Genomic DNA, 23,889 nt, shown 5'->3' with positions numbered 1-23,889 from the left:
GCCGCGCCCGTTCCTCATAACGTTTTTTGGCGTCAACGTCGTCGGACGTCGAATCATCGCGCGCATTGGATAAGCTAGACTTAAGTTTAAGCATGGGAAAGAACGAAAAGGCATCAGAGACTTCAGAGTTGAAACGAGAGGGAAGAAAGCGTAAGAGAAGAGAGGAAGACGAAGAGATGCGTCGAATGAAGGAGAAAATGGTGGAGATGGAGAAGACGTTGAAGGCAGCATTGGACGAGATCGCTAATCAGAAGCAGTCTGTACCTCGAAAGCGAGTTCGAACTGCTAAGTACGGCGCAAGTCGAACAAAGACAGGCGGACTGGTGAGCGCAGTTTTAGCTGTGACGCCATATACTTATTTCGGCTCGAGTTCATTTTTAGCTGAAACAGTGAGCATGAGAAAAATCAGTCAAGCTTAGTTTTAGTTAAGACGCTGTTTTGAGGTGTACAGCATTTACAATGTGAGATTTTGGATTTTTGTGTGCAGATACCGAATCAGATTCCGGATCAGAAAGTGAGAATTCGAGTTGCGGAGATGAGTTGGAAACACCAAAAGCACAGGCCGAAAAATTCCTGGGTGAGGACCCGAAAGATAAAAAAGAGAAGAAACTGGTGATCAATGAGGTGCTTGTGTCAAGGATTAACGAGTATTTAAAGGCTGGTTTGCAAAAAGATCTGAAAGATGGAATAATCGAGGGAACACCGCGCATCGGAGAGAACCTCCAGAGCTTAACTGGGAAATTGCGTATGGATTGAACGAAGCCGCTCGGAAGCGAGACGAGCATTTCCGAGAATCTTATAAGATGGCCGGCACAGCTATTGCATGCATCGCAACTGCGATTTCACGTTTCTTTGAGGAAGACGAGGCACCAATCGATTGTGATGAAGTAATGCAGCTCATGGCAAACACGATGATGATGTTAGGCGAAATTATGCATTTAAACACGGTTGCGAGAAGAGCCTTCATAACACCAGCTTATGATAAAAAATTCAAAGAAATTCTGGAGAAATCAGACAGCGGAAAATTATTGTTCGGAGAAAAGCTGGGTGAGCGATTTAAGGAATGGCAGAGTATGGATAAGACTGAGGCTGAGATGAAGGCGCTCAAGAGGACCCCCTTCAAGTCACAGAACACGAATTCGGTAAACTGGGAGCGGCCGTCGAAAAACGAGGCGGGATCGATGAGCCGCAAGAAGAATTTCTTCAACTCAAACGTCTCAAAGAACAAAGGCCAATTTCGTTCAAATCGAACGTACACACAAACACAGCCAACGTCGTCGTATCACGGGAGATCCAGATACTACCGGAACGATCGACGATAGAGGTAAAGCGGGCCGGCAGACTCAAACAATTTGTTGAAAAGTGGTCTCAATTAACGAGCGATAGTTTTGTATTAGGTGTGATAAAAGGGTACAAAATTCCCTTAATCACGGAGGTATTTCATGAAAGACCGCCTGATATTCCGCAGTTTAGCGTGGTAGAAAATAGGCAATTAAAAATAGCTATAGGAAAGTTGGTAAAGATAGGTGCGATCGAGGCTTGCAAGCAGGTAGTTGGCCAATTTATTTCATCGTACTTTCTTGTCCCGAAAGCAGATGGATCTTCGCGATTTATACTTAACTTAAAGAAATTTAACGATTTTGTTCAGGTAGAACATTTTAAGCTAGAGAATATTAAATTGGCAGCTAACCTCTTGCAGCCTTTTGATTGTATGTGTAAAATTGATCTAAAGGACGCATATTTTCTGATCCCTGTTTACCGTGCGCATTGGAAATATTTGTGGTTTAGTTACGAGAATAAGCTATGGCAATTTACGTGTCTACCGTTTGGGCTGTGCTCGTGTCCGTTTGTGTTTACCTAAATTATGAAACCGGTTATAGAAAATTTGAGAAATTCTGGAATAACGGTCATTTCTTATCTAGATGATATACTGATAATCGCGGAAAGTGAGAAAAAATGTAAATAGGACACGGATAAGGCGGTTAGATTATTACAATCTTTAGGCCTCATTATCAATTTTGAGAAAAGCAACATTGTTCCATGCAGAGAATGTACGTTTTTAGGTTTTACAATAGACTCGAATAGGATGCGACTTAGTTTGCCATCAGAAAAGAGGTCTAAGATAAAAGAATTAATTCAATTAGCTACTAAGGAAAGAAAATGTAAGATCGAACGATTGGCAAAGCTAGCAGGCGTATTAAGCGCTGCATGTATGGCTGTGAAGTATGGATGGCTGTACTATAAAAGCTTAGAGCGGGATAAATGTTTAGCCTTGAAGAGAAATGGAGGAAACATGAACGCAGTCGTAAAATTATCGGCAAACACTATACGCGATCTGATATGGTGGGAAGAAAGTATACCGAAGACTTTCAACCCGATTAGAAGTTTCACTTTCAAAAAAGAGATATTCTATGACGCGTCAATGTCCGGATGGGGCGCAGCATGTAAAGGTAAACGCGCACGCGGTTTCTGGACGGCTAATGAAAGACTAATGCACATAAATTATCTGGAAATTCTAGCAGCCTTTCTTGCTTTGAAATGCTTTGCTGTAAATGAGAGAGACTGTCAAATCTTATTGCGTATTGACAATAATACAGCTATAGCATATGTAAACAAGATGGGAGGCATAAAATTTCCTAGTTTGAATAGCATTACAAAGGATTTGTGACGATGGTGCGAAAGTAGAGGTATTTGGGTTTTTGCAGAATATATTGCGTCGAAAGAGAATATTGAAGCAGACGCAGAATCTCGAATTACAAATATAGACACGGAGTGGGAGTTATCAGACGTGGCTTATAAGGAAATAGTTGAAAATTTCGGACTCCCGGAAGTAGATTTATTCGCTTCGAGAATAAATAAAAAATGTGCAGATTATTGTTCGTGGGAATATGATCCGGATGCACGAATAATAAATGCTTTTACTTGTTTTTGGGGGAAATTACATTGTTACGCGTTTCCTCCTTTCTCGTTAATGGCTACAGTTCTCAAAAAGATCCGAGAAGACGAAGCATCTGTAATCGTGGTAGCTCCTTTTTGGCCAGGCCAAGCTTGGTTTCCTGAATTTCGAAAGATGTCTGTAGGGCGCCCATTAGTCTTTGAACCATCAAATCAATTGTTATTGTCTCCTTGCAGGAATCAGATCCATCCGCTGGCGTCACAGCTTTCGTTAATTGTAGCGATGCTATGCGGAAAGCCTTTGAGAAACAAGGATTCTCAGACTCGGTGCTAGAGATTATCACGGCATCATTAGCAGATTCCACGAAGAAACAATACGACTCGGCCTTGAAAAGTTGGTGGACGTTTTGTACGAATAATCACCAGGATCCGTTCGAGCCGGAAATAAAAACGGTTGTTGAGTTTCTGGCGGGAAAGTTTAAGGAGGGAGCCTCGTACAGTACGTTAAATTCAACGCGATCAGCCATATCATTGATTGTGAGCAAAGATTTGCAACATGATCCGATTTTGCATCGGTGTTTCAAGGGGATCTTTCGGTTGCGCCCAACAGCACCGAAATATTTTAAAACCTGGGATGTAAATGTGGTATTAGATAAGTTAGCATCGTGGTTTCCATTAGATTCATTAAGTCTAAAATTAGTGACAGAAAAATTAGTAATGTTATTGGCACTCGGTACTGGTTTCAGGGCACAAACCTTATCCTTGATAAAAATTGAGGAGATTTCAATAACGTCTTCGACTGTTGAAATAAAAGTTTATAAGACGTCGAGACCAGGTGCCCAACAACCTTTTGCTTGTATCCCTTTCTTTAGAGGAAAACCAAGTATTTGTATAGCTTCAACTTTAGTTCATTATTTAAAGATAACGCGTGAGTTAAGGAAAGATGAAAACTTATTATTTATATGTTATAAGAAGCCTTACAAGGGCGCTAATGTTCAATCGATTCGTAGATGGATTAAATCTGTGTTAAAGAATTGCGGGATAGATAAATCATTTACAGCGCACAGTACGCGTCATGCATCGACATCGGCAGCATATAAAAAAGGACTTGATTTAAATATAATTAGAAATGCGGCTGGTTGGTCGGGAGAATCAAAAATGTTTGCTAGATTTTATAACAGAACGATAGATAATCAAGAAGGTAACTTCGCGAGCACTGTATTGAATTAATCGTACTCAAATAAAAATGTTATGTTCATGGTCAGTTACAGAAATAAATAAAATTAAAGTTATTCTCTAAGCATCTACGTCTTTAATCATGAGAACGAGTACGATATACAATTAGACGATCAAACGAACTTACCTGTAAGTGAAGTTCGATCGTAATTATACGAGTGCTCGTTCGAAGTGATTAAATCCCACCCTATAATACATGATAATGATAATATCAATAGAATAAAAATCCCACCCAGAAATCACTCTAAAAAATATGAGGATCGGGCGCGCGCGCGGAGAGCAAGAAAAAAGCTTGCTCTAAAGTGGCGACATCTGACGCTAGGAAGCGGTACTACGTCTTTAATCACTTCGAACAAGCACTCGTATAATTACGATTGAACTTCACTTACAGGTAAGTTCGTTTGATCGTCTAATTCTTTTTCAATAGCATAAGCGGATAAAATTTTTGCAATTATTAAGAGTTTTTTTATAGAATAACCACAGCGTGGAGCGTTTTGAGCCCATTTCTCAACCAAAATAGGTACACTAGAGAATCACCACTCATTTTTTTATCCCAAAAAACGCATTTGTCAAATCAAATGGCGCAAAGACACCCTCATTTTCCTTTTTACTATTCTCACTTAAAACAGTTATGGGCTTTGTTCTGAAGCTTTTTATTGATGACTGGTCGCATGGAACAAGAATTTAGGAACGCCAATTTTATTACAAAATCTAAAAACGCCTCAAACTGCTAATGCTCAGCAGTTTGAGCAGTATAATGTTATAACCGATACTGAAATAAAAACTTATTATTATTAATTCAAGCTGTTGTACAGTGCAAAGACAGCCTATATATCCCGCGCTAGGTAGTTTTGTCCCTCCAATTTTAATCGACAGCTGAGCCCGAAAGCTCAAATTAAAAAAATAACGCTTGTCCCTCTCAAAAGTTACAAGTAATTAAAAATAAGGTAAAATTCGATGAAAATGCGAAGAATACCTGCGAAGTCACGATTTCCGTTTTTTTGTGAAATTTTAGTATGTAAAATAGACTGTTTTTTAGTTTTACTTACTTTTTATTTGTCCTAATAACAAAATAAAAAAGAAATAACTTTGTTTAGTAAGTGTGCCTTTAAAAATGCAACACTTCTATTTTTAGTCTGTGTTCTCTTAAGAATTGTCAAATATGAAGAGTTTTCATTGCATTATAAAAGAAACAAAAAGTAATTGAAAGAGTTAAACGTATTATTGAAATCCTACATCGTAAAACGAGTAAGAGCTTGTTACTTGTGTTTAAGAAAGGACTAGAAACGACATGACTACTTTAAATGATAACAATAAACTTACCTGAGCGTGAACGGCGGCCAACTGCAGTTGCGCAACTCCGAGATCGAAGCGTTTCATTGAAATATCTTCTTGGAGCTCGGCTACCTTAGTATACAGGTTACCTTCAGCGCTTCTGTAATCGAGAAGAAAGGAAACGTCAAGTTTTAGCATTCCATGCAATAGAGTTCACTAAAGTCAGATGATATAGAATGTCAGTATAGTTAAAAAGAAATGCCTTTTTCAGTTATTTTTATAGGTAAAGTAAATAATTTAGTATCATTAAATATTTCAGTTTCTCAGCCGTGGTTAGCGATTATTGTACTTATACTTTGATCGTTTTTATTTATAAAAATAATAAAGAGAATTGTGAACAGGATAAATTTTAACGAAGATCAAAGTAATATTAATGAACTTATTTTCAAAATATATACTGTCTCTTTACTCTTATGGATTTTGTTCAAAAGAGAGACGATATTTTATGTGCCTCGGATTTGGACTCAAAAATGGAAAACAATTCTTTAGACTTTTAGACTCTTTTCTCTGACAAATGATGGTAGTATTGTACCGTTTCTTTCCGTGAATTTTTTCATCTTGACGTACATATGGGGAATTCTACGGGAAAAATGTCATTTTCTGGTTGGAGAAACCGAAAAAAACAAATGTTGGGGCACGCTCCCACAACTTTTTTGTTCTTATTTTGCATGTTTAGAACCATGCAAAACCACGTTCCAACATTGAAAAAGTGCCTTGTGACACTGTTTTCTAGGCCCTTCAAGTTCGTCGAAAAATAGCTATTGTTCAAGAGCATGCACCTAAAGGATAAAGGCGCAAAGAGGAAATATATTACGGTAGGAAGAGAGTACGGAAAAAAGCTTGAATTTAAAAAAATGCGTTGGAAATGCTTGATATGGTCAAAAGTTACGCAGTTGAAAATACGGAAAAATCATGAAAATTGCGGGATTTTTCGAAGTCAATAATTTAGTGTCTTTTTACATGATTTTTCCGCATTTTCAATTGTGCGTAACTTTTGACCATATCAAGCATTTCCAACGCATTTTTTTAAATTAAAGCTCTTTTCCGTACTCTCTTCCTACCGTAATATATTTTCCGTTAGAATCACTTGATAGCAAGATCAGATAAGCAAAGATATCGCTTGCAGAAAAGGAGACAATACAAGTTTTTTGAGCATCTAATATCGGCAAACATGTACTTTTTGTCTCTTCAACGCAAGACAGGAACAGTACCAATGCAGGTCTTTGCTTTTGATGCTTTTTGGTACAAATTTCTTTTCTCGATAATCTAAGCAAATTCCACAGCCTCATCTATTTGTAGATGAAGTCTTTGATATTATGGAAGCCAAGCGCTTTTCATACGTATATTTTACGCTGAATGTGAGCTTGTAGCTCGATCAAGTCCTTATACATATACAATATTATTATACAATAATTTAATTTAATTAAAGTATTATATAATAAGTTTACGAAAGAAATTTTAAGAAGGATTTATCGCATAACATTTTTGTAACTGTGTTTAAGCACAATATTACATTCGCACTAATAAATTAAAAATTTCAAAAAAACTAAATGATTTTTTATTAAATTTGGCCTGCACTAACTTATCTTGCAAAGAGTTAATTATTGTATCTTCCCAATAGAAAAATATTCAAAATGTGTAGAAGAGATATATAACGGCAAATATTTATTTATAAGAGTTCGTAATATTATAGGAGAGATAAGTAGCCCAACATGAATAGCTCCCAGTGAGATTATCAATGCATTATCAGCTACCAGTACTATCGTGTTCTATCAAAAACGTACTTTATATAAATTAATTATTGTACTGTGTATCTAATCATGAAAATATGTGTACAATCGTGAACTATTCAAGGAATAAATCCACGTACAAAATTTGTATACTGATGGAAGCAGCAATATTTTTAGGTAATGGTAAACATTTTGAAAAATAAAAATTAGAAAGGGTAAAGATTAGAAATTCAAAATTTATAAACTGAGATTTTGAAATGAAAAAATTTATAAAACAAAAATGTTGAATTATAACATTGCGAAAGGTGATATTTGTAGTTAAAATAATGCGAAAGCAATATTTTTAGGAATTATAAAATTTAGGTTTTCAAAATTATACCTTTCCAATATTCTGGAACTTAAAATTTTACCTTTCGTTATTCGCTCTGTGCAAAATTTACTATTAGCGCCACTTTTGATAGCAAAACTGAGAACTGTTGGTTTGCTAAAATATATTGGCTTGTATGGAGAGTTATACAAAATAATTTGGTGAGAAGTTGGTATTGCTTTAAACCGGCGCAAACTTTTTTGAGAGATAAATATCAGTGTCCTTGATTTATACAAAAATTTACAATCGTTTTAAACACCTAGGATTTCATAAGAAATATTTTTTGTCATTTTCCCATGTAAGCTACGCATTTTTGCAACCGTTTAGTTCCGAGGGCGGCCACCAATTTATGTAGAATACGCGTAAAATACCTCAACGCACAGAGCGAATAAATCAATTCGTAATTTTCTTCTTTCAAAACTTGTTTTTCAAAATTTATACCCACGCCCAGTAACACGTTAAATAAATATATTAGGTAATCATACTGAGCTACTCTCCTCTGGCCCTTCGTCAAAACCAAGTGCTGTAATAATTGTCACTTTCACTCACTTGCGCTGCATGCGGTTCAACGTGTCGAGGGCATCCTGTAGATGGGCAATCTCCTGCGCAAGTCGGTCAGCCTCAAGCTTCAGGTCCTCCTCCATCATACCAAGGGTACCACTGCCCGTGGGTACAAGCTCATCCCTTAAGGCAGGTACGCTGTTGATGCGCTCGCTGCTCGTCTGCTCAGGCGGCGAAGGCGGCACGAACAGTCGCCGCGGTGGTTTGCGCGGCTGTGCCACCGACGATAAACTGCGTGCCAGGACCTGCGCGGGCACACATTTTATATAGTATTTTTTTTTTTTGACGTCATTGTGTCTTTGGAACGACAAGCTATTCTGAGTAACAGCATCTCTGACGCTATCGACAAAGAGGTTTTCGAGGCCGATAGTTGAGGATTGAGCTACTAGCCAACGGTGCTTGCCTTTTAAAGAAGTGGGAGGGTGCGGAGTAGAGGGACTGTTTTCATTGGTTTAGGTAGCTGTTGACAGAGCACTTTCGATTCATCTCTTTTTCATACGGCAGTTACTTATACGTGGCATATTTCCTCTACTTCTGAAATGTTTAGCAACGATTTTATATAGGAAGAGCAGAAAGTAATATGTCTCCGGAAAGTTTACTGTTACACTGGTAATGTATTTCGTACAAAAATTAAGCTCATGTATTAACTGAATTTTGGCTGGTATCAAGCTTTGATTGGACCCTGAGAGATTTATATAGATTGAAACGGGTTTGACAGTACCTCGTAATACGCAATGTGGTATGTAGATTTCGTGTTTTGATGACATTAGATATATTAAGAGACTTTTAAAATCAAGAGGTGTATTGTGAATCAAAGCCTACGCAAGGTGTAAGTATATAGTAACTCGCGAAATTTCTGATTTTTTTCTACCTATAATCATTCAGACAATACATTCGTTTTATTATAACAAAGTTTTTTCTGTAGATAATACCCGACTGATTTCCATTACTTTGTATCGAATTTGAAAATTTTAATTAAAAAAGAGATAAGAATTCACTGACTCGCACGCGAAAGTAAATGGTCATACGTCAATACGAAAGACATCTATTTAATCTTTGACAACAGATATAGGATCGTAAAGAATTTTGGATCAATTAAAGGGACGTGACGCTCGGGTTAAAAATCTTACCTGTAGGTCCGACTGCGGGTTAACGACTTTGACCTCCTTGGCGAGAGCCTGGTATCTCTTGATTTGCTCGGCCACGCGATCGCCAGCTGCCTCGGAGATGCCGGAGACGCATGTACAAGTTAGGCCGCAGAGCTCCTCGTAGACCTCGGCGACTTCGCCGAGAAGGCCTGGCAGGCAGTGGAACTGGTATCGCTCGGAGATTGCGTTGGTCGCGCGCAGTTGGAGCACGTACGCGTTGTGTGCCTCGAGGTATGCGCGCTTCAGTTCCGAGTCCTGGCTTGTCTCGGGGGCTGCGAGTAGCGCGCCGTAAGCGCGTTTGTACTCGGCTCGAGCGCGCTGCAGCTTCTCCTCTGTCTTGGCTACCACCTGCTCGTAAGCGTCGCGATGCGTGAACACCTGTGGGCAAAGAAGGTTTTATGGTGATTATATTTCTTTTAAGGCTATAATATCGAGTTTTAGAGATGAAGAAAGGAGACACGAATACATTATTTGTATTCGTAAATCTCTAGGTATCGAATAAATTACTCGTACAGTTCATAAGGGTGCAAGTGATAGCGTACAAAGGCAATGCGTGAAATTGCTGCAATAAAGATCGTCGGAGAGTAGATTGATTGCGATGCGTATAAACCAATTTGCTTGCTATAGGGTAAAGAACTGTTTGTTATCGAACAGCGCGAAGAGGATATCGTATATATAGTAGGCATGTATAAATAAATAATCGCGTATATAGAAATGTATCAACTGCAGGCCATTCTGCTTTTCATTTCTCAGAAACTTGCGGTTGGGTCAATTTAGAAACCATTTACAGTTGCTCGATTATTGTTCAATATCTGGAAGGTTTACTCTATAATAGCACAAACTGATTCAGACCGTGTGTGCAGTGTGGACCTCAGTCAAAATTGCAATTGGACTATTGGAATGATTCTTATTACGCTACCGAACCTATATTACTGTATCATTACGTGATCAATATTAAAAGTGATAGTTTCATAAATAAAATTACATCGTATGCATTCAAACTATACATTTTGAAAGAAGAGATTGATAAATAATAATTTTTAGAAAGAGTTTTCGACGCGAATACTGCTGCAGCAGCTGTGTAAATAATTTGAGCGCGATGAAATTTCAATTAGAACTTAAAATCATGACTTGTACAAAAATACATACGAGAAGCTGTCTATGTAGCGCAGTAATGAAAATAAATTATGCCTCTCGATATGAATTTTAAATAAAATAAAATTTCTGTATGCACCGGCGTAAAAGCAAACTTCAATATCCACTCTAGCTGGAACCATCGCGATAGAGAGTCTGTAAGCACGGAAAAGTCTGACTATTCAGAAAATTCGCCGACGAATCTACGAAGAAAAAGTAGACCAGGATGGAGAGAACAGGGTATTTCCATGAAAAAGCCGAATGATACCGAAAAATGAGAGGGAAATAGGGAGTCTGTATAGAAAGGGAGCTATAGGCGCGCGCGCATACATACCTTTCTGTGTTGGACTTTGCGATGAAAGCAACCCTCGAGCGCGGGCCTCGAGAGCTGCTGCTGCAGCACCGATGCGAGCTCCAGATGCGCTGCGGCGTCAGCCTCGACTTGCCTGAGTAGGCTATCCCAGACGCGGCGCATGCCGTTCGTATCTCCCCTCGAGTCAGACGTGCGGCCCCGGAAGTCATCCACCAGTCGGATGACGTTCTGGCCGTGGCACTCCATTGCACCACCCAGGGCCTGTGCGAACTCCGACACTGCAAGTGGAAATGGGGATATCGGTTAAACCCTCCCGCGTAAACTTGCTATTAGGGCTAATTGCTGTCCTGATCAGTTTGCAGAATTCATTGGGATTGCACGCATTCAGTGACTTGGATCTCAAGTGTTCTCGAGTCTTGTCTATTGTTAAAATGATTGTAGCGACAAGCGTATACATTTGATGCATATATGTATTGTTATGGCGAGTTCGGTAAACGCAATACGTTCGTAACTCCATCCGCGGTACGTTTGAAGGGTAAAATGTGTTTAAATAATATTGCGACTACCGTCATTATTACCGGGGTGGCGGGTGAATTTGAAATAGGACAAAATTATTCAAACATGCACCTATATCGTCTTACGAGTATGTACTGAACGAATTTTATTTTTCCCCAAATAGTTGACATGAAACATGTATGCCAAGTAAAAGGTCTTATATATCCTGTAAAAGTTTATGTAATATCATTATTCATTTCGAGGTAGGAAAACTTTATTGATGTAGAGACCATACGCACCACAGCACAATACACTTCTCTAAGCATCAAAACTTTTTATGATAATACATGAGTGAGACACTCGTTTACAACGAATAAAAAGAGAACTGTTTTATGGATCACTTTAGTACGCTTTAAAAATAACATATTAAATTTATGTTTATCAAGCAAAAAGAAAAATAGAATAAGTTTACAGAACAACATCCATTTTTACGTAATTATAAAATTGTATCTATATCTAATTTTATCTATTCGTTTGCAAATATTTTTATTTAAAAATCTAGTTATGATTTAATGCACTCTTTAATAAAACAGACAGATCTGCAGTACCTTCGAATTTTTTACATATCCCTATATAAAAAAGTCATGATCGGATGAAGTGAAGCCAAGAATGCGTCAATATGATTGGCTCATGTAGTACGCATGCGTCAAAAGTATCGTTAGAATTTTTTGATTTCTAAAATTGATTCTAATATTAAAAATGTAATATAATACTATAACACATCAAATTATACTTAACCTTAAAATTTTAAAAGGAAGTTGGCGACGAAACCGCTGCAATTTTGAAATTTATATGAGCGCGAAATGAATCATATATTGTAAAGTTTGATATATTTCCGTGATAGAAAACAAATATTAAAAATATCAATCAAGCATTTATATTTCATTTAATAAGTTAATGAATTAATAGTCTACTACAGTGCGCGCAGCGCACTGCGCCAAGTCTAGTTGTTTTAAAAAAACCGCTGCAAATTCTTTGGCACGTAGCTTCCTTCAACATTATGTATTGCCTTAATATCATAATTGTTTTCATTTTATATATAATTCTATAAAATATTAGAAAAAACTGAAATCTTAAGCTAAAAAACCACTAAAATAAGAGCGTTCACAAAATGTAAAAACGGATTGTTTTCCTCCTATATATTAATAAAAACAAAGAAAATGAGACTTGGTGGGTTAACATCCACTAAGTAGAAGCTAAGATACAGGTGTATAGAAACGCACGCACATAGATCCGTACTGACATTTTCCAAAAACACTATTTTTCGACTGAAAATGCATCAAAACACACTTCCTACATGTTTTTACACAAACTCAAAAATTACTATTACAAGTATTTCTAGGAAGGAAGTAAAAATACTCACGTACGTGTCCGAATCACTGTTTTTCTAATTCTATAAGATTAAAGTATACAGTATAAAATCACTATTCCGACGCACAGTAAGTACCTTGAGATACTGCTTACCCGGCCTCTCAAATTCAATGAAAACAAGCCATTGTTCAACTGAATGTACCTGCGTACGAGGGGACCAATAGAGAAAGGACGTTACTAGGATAAAAATATGGGAAAAGAGCTTGAATTTGAAAATGCTTGACCTGGTGAAAAGTAATGTAGAATAATGAAGATTTCAAAATTTTTTTCTAAATTAAGTAATTTGAATCTTTTTTAGTGATTTTTCCATGTTCGCTTGTTTGAAAGCGATTTCGCAATGCGTGATTATAAAGTTAAAAAAATGTCCTGGGCACGCGATCCAATACTTTTTTTTATCGTTTTTTGGGGCAAAAATGTGTATTTTTTCGTAGATTTTCTCATATATTGAGAAGTTAATGAAATGCAAAGCGTTCATAAATTAGCACTATTACATCTATTAGCTAGGATAAAGTTGGATTTAAACGCCAACGTACCTATATATTTAACGTAAATGAGTTCTATTGTCTCTGTGGTATCTGATCTATCTGATTTAGTCGCGAGACACGTAGACTGTTAAATTTAATTAGAACTCAAATAAAACGGCCGTCGTGAGCCAGTCACGAAAGGGACGTTGATTTAATGATAATTATCTAACATAATATTATAATGATGTTACTGAAATATACGATTTCTATTCTAAAATAACTAGTTTGTGAACCTCTTAGCATTCAATTGTTATGGAAAAGATTATTTTTTCCTCTTAAAGTACTATTAGTTCAATTTTCGTTTCATAGTTTATTTTATGGTTTTCAATTACTTAACTGCGATACATCGAAGTAAAACATTTTTACTCTTGAAACAGATCGATATACCAAGGCTCGTTATAAGAAGCACTCAAATATAGCGTACAGTAGGTATTTTCAGCGAATTCTCGTCAAAATGTCATTGTAATCTCACTTAACCGAACGCCCTACAAACGACCCTCTCGCAGTTGTTATTTATGAATAATCCACAAAATACATTAACACCCCATTCAATCAAACGAGTCAGCCTAAGCCCGAGCAAGCCGAGTCTCCCGTAAGCCCATCACACATATAAACGTTGAAGGACGCGATAGTAATGAGGAAGCAGGGGTGTAGCCAAAGTTGCGAGTAATGTCAGATCCGCTGAGACTCGGAATTAATACCTCAAAACGCCTAAGGGACGAGTCGAAACTCGCTTTCGTGCCGACAAGGAGCGATCAATATCGCAGCTCTATATACGAGTTATATAGCGAACCTGTCTTGTTTCTGTCTTAACTGAGACACGTGTACGCGTATAGGTACAAACAGAACTTTCGATTCTCTGCTTCGCGCCTGCAACCTATACGCTAACGCGCAGAGGTTGCAACGTGCAGTTGAGCTTCGGCTAAAGCGATTACGCTTGAACTTGTGGTCGCGCCCGAGAAGACGGTGGTGGTACGACCCACTTCCGGGGAAAGTTCACCAGCGTGCGCGCCCGACGGGTGTAAAATATGTTAGGCACGTAACATGCTCGTTATGTCGCGAGCCGCGTAAAAAAGCGCGAGTCCCTCCGCGTTGTCGATATACAGAACAAAATAACTATAAATAGAAGTTGGGAAGGCTGCTTGGAGTACACAGTGCGCATCGAATAATAAAAATAAAAAACGCCGTGCAGTATATTGTATCGAAGATATATATGATCAGCTTTTATATTGATAGGTGCAAATTGAGTTACGAGCAAGCGATAACAAGATTGCCATCACACAAATAATGTTTATTATTCCGGATGGAAGCAGTATGAAATTAAAGAAAATCAATTATCTTATACAATGTTGATTGTATACGGACATCAAATTATTCGACAATTGCAAACTAGAGCAAGTAAGTATTCGCGCTGAACGTTCTGAAGGCTTTATTATGAAAGACGTCGAAATTAGGGATCTATACATTTTCGTATGAGAGCTTCCTCGAAAGACTCATAAAAAAAGTCGTGGCTATAGCTTACAGGCTCTCATCGCAGATATTGGTCGGCAGATAAAGTGGCCAATAGGTATTTTGACATATCGAAACGTCGATTTTACACAAGCATAGATTTTTTCAATGCACGGAAAAAATGGTTGCTTAAATTAACATAGCGTTTAGTTTAACTGGTTTATTTTCTTGGAAATATTCATCAAGTTCTTTGTATATTTAACTAAAAATATATGATTAGTGTATATAGTTTACCATCGAGCGCTTTTAAAAGAATAAATGTTTAATGTTCGCCATGTACAAAAAACTCGATGCTTGATTCGCGCGTTCAAAAAATACTGCGCAGCGAGAGAACTTGACCCAACGGTAAATGAGTTGGAAAGCTTGCACGTTCGGCCAGGGTTGCTTTGTGTAATTCCAGTGAAGTGCGAGGTGCGCAGTGCTCGTGCCGATATTAAATAAACGTCGAGCGAGAGCCGAGAAGCTATCTTTCTCCGTCGGTGCTGTGTGACCTTTCCCCGTCAGACCCCACTAGTCTCTACTCTCCGGGTAAACTTTGAAATTGCAGGCGGGATTGACGTTTATCGCAAAGGTCGCCGCACCATCGCCGGATAAATCCATCTAACCATCCGCACACGCGCACACATGGATGGAGCCGCGGAGGATGAGGGACTGAATGGGAAGGATGCTGTGCACTATCTATCGATCCGGCGAAAAATGCCGATATTATCGCGAGACGCGTCCCGCTCCGCACGCTGCGGACCCGCGAAATTGAAACTGCACGCCGAAGAATTTGTTCGTTTTTCACGAGGGACTGGAGAAAAAGTCTGCAGTTTATCGGCGTTTGGTGTACACTACACCGATGTCAGGATGAATGGATAACCAACTTACATAAGCCAGATGTAAATGTCGGAAAAATTTATTCGCTATGGTAAAAACGAACTGGCTTGGGTATTTACGATTTTGGCTTCGCTGTCAGCTAAAATAAAACGCTCAGAACGAAATATTGTAAAATATATATATATATATATATATATATACATATATATATATACATATATATATATATATATATATCCTAGTATATCGAATCAAAAGTTCTAGTAGTATTCGCTTCCATATAGTTTACAATATTTCGTTCTGAGCGTTTTATTTTAGCTGACAGCGAAGCCAAAATCGTAAATACCCAAGCCAGTTATGGAAGCGAATACTACTAGAACTTTTGATTCGATATACTAGGATATATATATATATATATATGGAATAACTTGTGTGATTATGTCTCAATCGGTGTTCATCAAAATGAATCATAATGCTAATAAAATAACAACTAGTAGAATTATAGCGTAATAATACCACCATATAACCGAAACCAAAGTCGACTCTGAATAGGAGAAGGGTTTATAATATAGGGAATGTAGTGTAGGCGTTATATTGACTGTTGTGTAAAGTATCATAGTTTGAAACAATCTAGGACGTAGGAAATGAAGGAGCCAAGTTGGTACTTCAAAGTAAATTCTATTATATTTTTGTGAACCACCCTTCAGTCGTAATAAGCCTCATAAAGTAGCGTACGTAATTGATAATTGTGCTTAGATACTTCGTCCGCATGGCGAAGTTCGTTGAATGCAGAATTGTTAGGCGGAGTTAATTATCAAACAGAGTTTGTGTATCAAAGCACAAAGTTTTATTTCGAAATGATTTCACTTGCGTGATTCAAGTCTGCCTCGTTTATCCATAATGCGATTGCTTTTCTATTCTGAAATTCATAGAGTAAGATCCAGATTCGAAATCCCCCAATTCAGACGCTAAGAACAATGATCAAGATTTACTGGATCTCGCGGCAAGTAGAGCCAGCCATAAATCTCCACTTTCATTTGCCAGCGTGCATCCATGCATTGGCAACTGAAAACATCAGAATTCCCCCACAAGCAGCGCACGCCCGGGGCAAAAATGTCGAGATTTTTTAATCTCCGTAAAAACGATTTGAAATACGAGCAGTCCACGCGAAGAAGCCAACTATAAAGGGAGAGGGGTACACCCCGAAAAAAATTTTGATTCAGTCGCTGACGCGTGCAGTGCATCGTCATTTTGGCGCGACACTGCGTCGCGCGGCGCGCTTCCAAAGGACCCGCCGACATCGTCGCTTCGGCAAATGATCTCCTCTATCTCACGCAGACCAAATTCGAGCAAAACGGGTCGACGGCACCGCTCGATAAAAAAAGCCACTTGGCACAAGGCAGCGATCGCGCGCGACGCAATCGGAGTGCGCTGCACGAGACCGATCTCATGCATCAGCTCCCGCTCCCGCTCGATTCGCGCGCGGGAACCGTTGTCGAAAAATGCCGCCGCTGGCTTGCGAATGCGACGCGTATCTGTGTGCATCGCAAGGCGCCAAACCGAGAGATACGGCGTCGGGAAACCGGCACGTGCGCGAGACATCGGACTATGACGGCGACCGATGGAGGCTTCTTCTGCTATACTATATACATATACAAGAGCGCCCACGGCTCTGTAACTATTGCCTTTTATTGCCAAAGCCGTATCATAAAAAGTTGAGGGCAAAGTTTTCTTTATCTCTCTTTCTCTCCGCCTCCCTTGTTTTAATATTATTTTGCCTGGCTTTCCTTGGATGTTTACCCGAGTTTTGAGGGGAATAGAGTTTTATTAAGTGATTTAAGATCGGCTTTTATTGAATTCAACGAGCAAGGACGGGGGAGGCACGTCGAGTGCTCGAATTGGAAGAAATAATATCGTTTTCTGGAATTGAATATTGTAAGCATATCCGCGCTTGTGGATTCTATTTCAATTACCTTTAATTATTTTAGCGAAGTTTAACGAATAAGGCAAGCCACTGCTTAAACCAATCACATTTTCTTTTTATCATCGTGGATACAGAGTTACTCTCGTGCAAATTCTCATAACTATACGTGATCGAGGCACTATAGGCGCGTGTTACTTGTTTGAGACATTTTGGAAATCAGTTTTAGCTCTCAAAAGGACATGGCAATAATGTTATTCGTTCTTTGATTGCATCGATTCTTAAGATTAAATTAACTAATATAGCCCCTCTTCATATTTCCCTCATAAGATATTTACGCGCAGAATGTATAATAGCGGTATGTCACAGATCACCTATGACAAAATGTCGCTTATTGGGTCTGCTTGGGCCACTTATGCTATATTGAGATTCATCATTAAAACATTTAGTACCGATTTTCACTTTAAAAGTAGTAATCTATTTTCTTGTTAGCATACCACTTGAGTTTACAACGAGAGATATGCAAATGACCATAATATAATAACATAATATTCTAACACAGCATGCTGTATACACAGTCGGTAAATGCGGTGGAGTGAATTTGGTTGAAATAAAAATTTTCCGTGCCATCGCCGAACTTCCAGTGTAATCCAATTTTAATTGCAGGAAAAATGACGATTATCGAGCAATTGAGTTTGGCAAAAGTGTCGTGAAGTCAGTGGAGCGAGGACGAGTATAGGACGCTTCCGCACGTACGGGCGCATCGATTTTCGTTATCAGGGGGACTTCAACATGGTTTGCCTGGTGTATATAGCAGCCGCGGAAATACCGTATAGGATATCGGGTGCCCTCGTGGCATTCGAAGCACACTGACGGGCATTCATAAAGATCTGCGTGTACATGTATGCCTGTACATACATATATGTATTAGATGTACGGATTGCCCGTCGCCTGCAAACACACATATATACATATTGTACAATGTATTGTACACAGTAAACACGCATGACGGGCCAGCGTCAGAGGACACTGAGCAACGCACGCAGAACGAACAATTTAACGTACACTCAGTCGCGCCGCTTCACTGATTAGTTTCAATAGAGCATACTGTTATACATGCGTATATCTATACACACGTTGACAACGCTCGCGCCATTGCCTCGAAAATCTATATTGCGATTAGGAACTTATGTGTGGAGCAATTGCTCTTGACATCGACGATTGCAACACCTGTCTATAACCGGAAATCGATGGAAAAGTATATAGGGCATGTACTTTATCGTGAAATCTGGTTTCGTCTTACACGATACGGTGCCAGAAGTTCACGACTTCATTACTGGTATCTTGGATTAACTTGGCTGAGCGCCTAATCCAGTGCTTTTCGAAGTCGACAATTTTTCTCATTATTCTCTATGTGTATAAAATTGATTTTGCCAATGATTTCTTAATTGGATTTTACAGTGTGAAAATTTTACGATCTCTGATATCACAACGATAAAGGGCCCGTACAAACTTTGCTAAATTGATTTTATCTTTACGCATTGCAGGCGCGAATTATAAACTCGTGCTCTAATGCATGCAGAGATTCGTCATTTAAAAGACTTTACGCAATGTGCAGCTTCATTTTCAAAGCAATCATCAGCAGTTGAAACCTTGAGACGCGCAGTGTACCGACGTATTTACAGGATTAGGAATTAGCAGGCTTATAATACTCGACCTGGGGACTGAATGATTGGCGAGTTGCTTCGATCGCGCCTTGTTCACTAGCTTCAGCTCCTGTGTCGCTACACTTCTCGAGATTACCATTTCAGGGGAGAAACGAAGGAATTGCTCCTTGCTTCAATCTATTTGCTAATCGTCGGTGTGCAGCTTGTCGTCAACAGCCAGTAGTTACAGTCTAAAGGTCTTCGATGATGAGACGCCACCTGCTGCTATTTCAAACTTTGTCCATTTCAAACACTTTCATGAGCTAATACCTGCTGAGCTCTGCGCTACTGACTATTCTTATTTTTAAATCCTGCGCCAGATTCTCGCCATTTCTCAGGATTATGCAACGCCAGAAATACTAATCGAAGTAGACCGGATGACTTGTTATTTTTCCACGCCGTATTACAGAACGTTTAAGAAAAATTATTCTTATCCCGTCCAATTGGAATTCTCGTTTGAAAAGTAATTTTCAAATACAATTTGGAAATAAAAGACGTTAAGTTCGTTAAAATAACAATGCATAATATTTATGAAAGCGTCTCATACAGACGATGGTAGACAATAAAAAACTTTATTTCATTAAGATCTAAGCGGTCTTTGTTCCGCCGACTTTAAATGCATTTCGCTCAGCGGCTCAGTCTTCGACTGCGTTACGCTTAATTTGAAAGAGCAGGCAAATTGGCATCAAAGTGCACGGGTTCAGCTCCCCAGACCACACATTATACTCTATTATTCGTTTAACGTGCTATGCACGCAAAACGCCGGGCTATACCTTCGTGCTCGCGGGTGGTTTTCTCGCCTTAGCCAAGTGTACGTGCTGTTCGTGCGTTTCTCGGTGCACCCCTTTCCCATCTATATCATTCAAAATGCCATTGAGACGTCGCGACCCTGGGCTCTCGCATCGAGATTCGCTCGGGTAGACGACCAACTACGTAGGCGGGCATTGTCTCCCAACTTGGGCTCTTTGTCAAATATCGTGGCGCGCGTGGAGTCACCGCGTCGTGAGTGATTTACACTGTTGACAATTTTAGCTCTTGGAGGACGTACATTCTTGCTCCTCTCTTCTCGCAGAATTAAAGATTTCCGCGGTTATTTTTTTCTTCATTTATCGCCTCTTTTGTCTCATTTAATAACGCAGTTCATTTAATGATAGCAATATAGCTTATGAATGATGTTAAAAATATCCAGAGAACTATTCGTTTACACCTTTTACCGAATAATTTTACACAATAATCGTTTCACGCCTTTTTTATTTAATGCTATTGTTTGAAATCTAGATGTGCGTCAAATATTCTTTTTCAGGTGTAAAAGTTACGCTCTGGTTAGCAGAAGCTTCCAATATATATTTTTAAAACGTCACGTAAATAAGATATGAGCGAAAATAGCAGGCTTTTATTTTAAGTAGCTTATATTTGCCGTCCGCTAAGCAGATTGCCTTTTTTCCTCCTTATGCATGCATCATCATTATATGCATACACCTCGTGATATAATTAGTAGTTGAATCGTACGTATGACTATAATTACGTTAGCAAAAACTTTAAAATAATAGTCCAAGTCAATGTGATATATGCACTTATTCGTAGAAAGCTTATATATAAGTAAACTGTATATTTACACGGAGAGAAATGTATCACTAAATATTCCTACAATTTCCATCAAAAATTACTATATCAATATAGTAAAGAGGTCACAAACTCGACTTATAGTAAATTTTAGTATACTGTATAGTAAAATTTCAAATCATCAAATTTTAATATACTACATAGCAATTTTTACTAACCGCATACCTAATTTTGTAGATACTGTTAATGTTTCTTCTTTCTTCTTTCATTATTTATTTGTCACATTCAATCTCGCAGTTTAAGAACGAAAGTCGCATCGCATAGAATTTCTTATATGATATAACCTAATTTACATATAACGCAAGCTAATTATTACACATTTCACATGTCGCAACCTAACAACGCATCGCTAGACTAATCGAATTTATATTTATATATAATGTTCCGATCTGGAAGTTCCTTAAATACTAACCGAACAGTTTTTCGTCACTTGCGAGTGGAGTTTGCGAGACACCCCCTAGCGGCAGTAAGTAAACCGGCTAATTTCTGTCGTCGGGTTAGTTTACGACAAATTTTTGAGCGCTGTCGATAACTTTTTACCGACGGTACACAACGAGTTAGAGCGAAGTGCAATTTTTACTATACTAGGAATGAAGGCCAGCTTCGCGCGCTCTTGATTCTATCTCTGTCTAATAACACTGGTAGAAAATATACCATAAGTGTTGGGCGGCACACTAACGTCTGCTAATATTTCATAAGCATGTAACATGTTACTAAATCCCTCAAAACTACTTTTTAATAAATATATTAATAATGCTTAATGTCGTCATCATTGGTTTGAATAGTGAATTTGAAGAAAAGTTCAGTATAAGAGTTAGTGGGTTTGTCTATCATTACAATGCCATTTATTTGCATTATAAAAAAGCTATACAACTGAAATTTTACGCAGATACTTACTATGCTACCTAGACAATATGTAACCTACATGATTATGATTTAACTGTTTTCATTCATATTTTCACATCGAGACCCATATGAATTTTTAAATTTAGCGTATCAAATTTTGCTTGTAGACAGTTACACAGAAACTACCATCTCTAGCACATTGTATTTCTGGTTTCCAGTGTATTTTTACATGAAGAAAGTGATAAGTATTTTAGCTTTTTTGTCAAGGCATTAATTAGAATTTTGACTTTTAGCAGTTGTGAGAGATTTTGAGACCGATACCTGTTTCTCCATTTTTGCATTTTTTCTCATTCGAAAACTAACAGGTCTAGAAAGCTCATATTTTGTATATAGATTTCTTTTGAGATTGTGGAAAGATATTTAAAGTTGAATCAACGTTAACTGAAATACTTTTGTGTTCGACTACAACACCCATGATAATTATTTAGTCGTATAGCATGAGTTTGCATCACATCAGTGTCGGAGTCGAAATCAGAAGTTTTTCAGTTAAGGTCGATTCAACTTTAAGTATCTTTTCACAATCACAAAAGAAATCTATATGCAAAATATGAGCTCTCTAGACCTGTTAGTTTTCGAATGAGAATAAATGCAAAAATGGAAAAACAAGTATCGGTCTCAAAATTTCTCACAACTATTAAAAGTCAAAATTCTAATTACCCAATACCTTGACAAAAAAGCCAAAATATTTATCACTTTCTCCATGTAAAAATATGCTAGAAACCAGAAATACAATGTGCTAGAGAGAGTAGTTTCTGCGTAACTGGCTATAAGTAAAATTTGACCTGCTCAATTATAAAATTCGCATGAGCCTGGATGTGAAAATATGAACGAAAACAGTTAAATCAGAATCATCTAGGTTACATATTTCTAGGTAACATGTCGAGTAGCCTTTTTTCAATTCAAAGAGCATTGTATAATGATAGACTTAAACTTTATTCACCTCTTAAACCTCACCGAGGGCGACTTTGGGCAGAGTATATCTTCAAACTCTTTATTCTTTTAATTGAACTTTTCACTGACATTTCAAAAGAAAACTAAATAATATTCACACACTTTATTACTACTTTAAATAGGGTTAGGGTGCCACTTTTCAATACACATGTTGTAAAACTACACACTCTTGGTAATGATTAATTTTTACTAAAATTTCTAGCTAGTTATATTACATATATTTTATCTGTTATCAAGGTTTCCACATTTCATTTTAAACACCTTAAACATTTCTACCAGGGTTATGAGTTATGACTGTTTTGAGGGTTATGAATTTAAAGCGCGTTTCTGAGTTTCTCGTTGCCTAGGTAACCAACCAGCAACCAATCAGAATGACGTATTAAATGCTTCACAACAAAGGCCATCATTTTTTTAAGAGAGGACTGGTATAGCAATTTTTGATAAATGTATAGTAAATTTTCACACAAACATACTAAATTTTCTGCATAGATCCAAGTTTGTGCCTCGATTAGTATACAGTATAGTAATTTTTAGTGAGACATTTCTCTCCGTGTATAATATCAATATCGCTTCAGCAGATGTCGCATCAAACAACTTTTTGTTAATTGATGACACAATGTTTTGGATTACGTAATGTTAAAACTTAATCATTACGTAAGCTTTCAAAAATCATTGTTATTATGCCATACGCCGCTCCACCAACAAAGATTACATTTGGATGCATAATAGACGTTGACTAATCAAATTAATTGCTCTTGATATTCATGCCAGTTTCGAAATAAACGGCGTCTCTAGCTGCGGGCGCCATTCCCACATTAACCAAATTCTGACACACTGATCCATTAAATCACGTACTAATTAACTAAAAAGCGACGTTTCACTGTGTCGAAATCGCGTGACTGTGATATCGGCTCTTGCAGTTTCAACAATTTCCCGCCGCGAGCGCGCGCCATCATCTCTGAATTATTCGCGTATCTCGGGGGCGGCCCATCGACGAACATTTTCATCGTCAAAACTTTTCTAGCGCGAGCACATGCATAAATTATGCAGCCCACCTGCGATGACATATCTTTTGTGCGCTCTTTCTATTTCCTCTCACAGCACCAACGTCGCCCGTATATGTTAGAAGTGTCACGCGACGCACATCCGTCACCCTCTTGGCTCTGTCCCCCGTTCTCTTTTTTCAGTCGCGGCGACGCCTTTCGACCGCTGGAAGAGGCGCAGAATGCTAACTACCCTATTTAACGCTTTCCCTGCTGATGTGTCATGCTTTGCGAGCTTGAAA

The 23,889-nt window shown here is 38.2% G+C and overlaps 2 protein-coding genes across 8 annotated transcripts in view; one reads left to right on the top strand and one right to left on the bottom strand.

Annotated features, from left to right (window-relative positions):
* The window catches only part of LOC100116062, a 116,503-nt gene that overhangs the window by 44,754 nt on the left and 47,860 nt on the right, over positions 1 to 23,889 (bottom strand). For all 6 annotated transcript variants that reach the window (XR_004344956.1, XR_004344952.1, XR_004344950.1 and 3 more), the window contains 4 exons: positions 10,741 to 10,997; positions 9,255 to 9,650; positions 8,113 to 8,369; positions 5,455 to 5,566 (listed from right to left, as the gene is read on the bottom strand). Coding sequence is in view for 1 of the 6 variants with exons in the window: in XM_031929341.2 (XP_031785201.1) it covers positions 5,455 to 5,566; positions 8,113 to 8,369; positions 9,255 to 9,650; positions 10,741 to 10,997 (1,022 nt within the window). In the remaining 5 variants the exon portion in view is untranslated. The remainder of the gene's footprint in view (positions 1 to 5,454; positions 5,567 to 8,112; positions 8,370 to 9,254; positions 9,651 to 10,740; positions 10,998 to 23,889) is intronic.
* LOC100678277 lies at positions 61 to 4,929 on the top strand. 2 transcript variants are annotated; one of them, XM_003426060.5, is made up of 3 exons: positions 61 to 389; positions 488 to 1,324; positions 3,133 to 4,929. In XM_003426060.5, exons 1-2 carry the CDS (start codon positions 93 to 95, stop codon positions 614 to 616), a joined length of 426 nt encoding a protein of 141 aa, XP_003426108.3. In that variant the 5' UTR covers positions 61 to 92; the 3' UTR covers positions 617 to 1,324; positions 3,133 to 4,929. The 2 variants fall into 2 exon arrangements, with proteins under 2 accessions (XP_003426108.3, XP_032456026.1); XM_032600135.1 differs by lacking the exon at positions 61 to 389 and having other exon boundaries at positions 1,195 to 1,324.

The sequence above is a fragment of the Nasonia vitripennis genome, chromosome 1 (assembly GCF_009193385.2).
Source record: "Nasonia vitripennis strain AsymCx chromosome 1, Nvit_psr_1.1, whole genome shotgun sequence".
Classification (NCBI taxonomy): Eukaryota; Metazoa; Arthropoda; class Insecta; order Hymenoptera; family Pteromalidae; genus Nasonia; species Nasonia vitripennis.
This window is presented reverse-complemented; position numbering and strand designations above follow the sequence as displayed.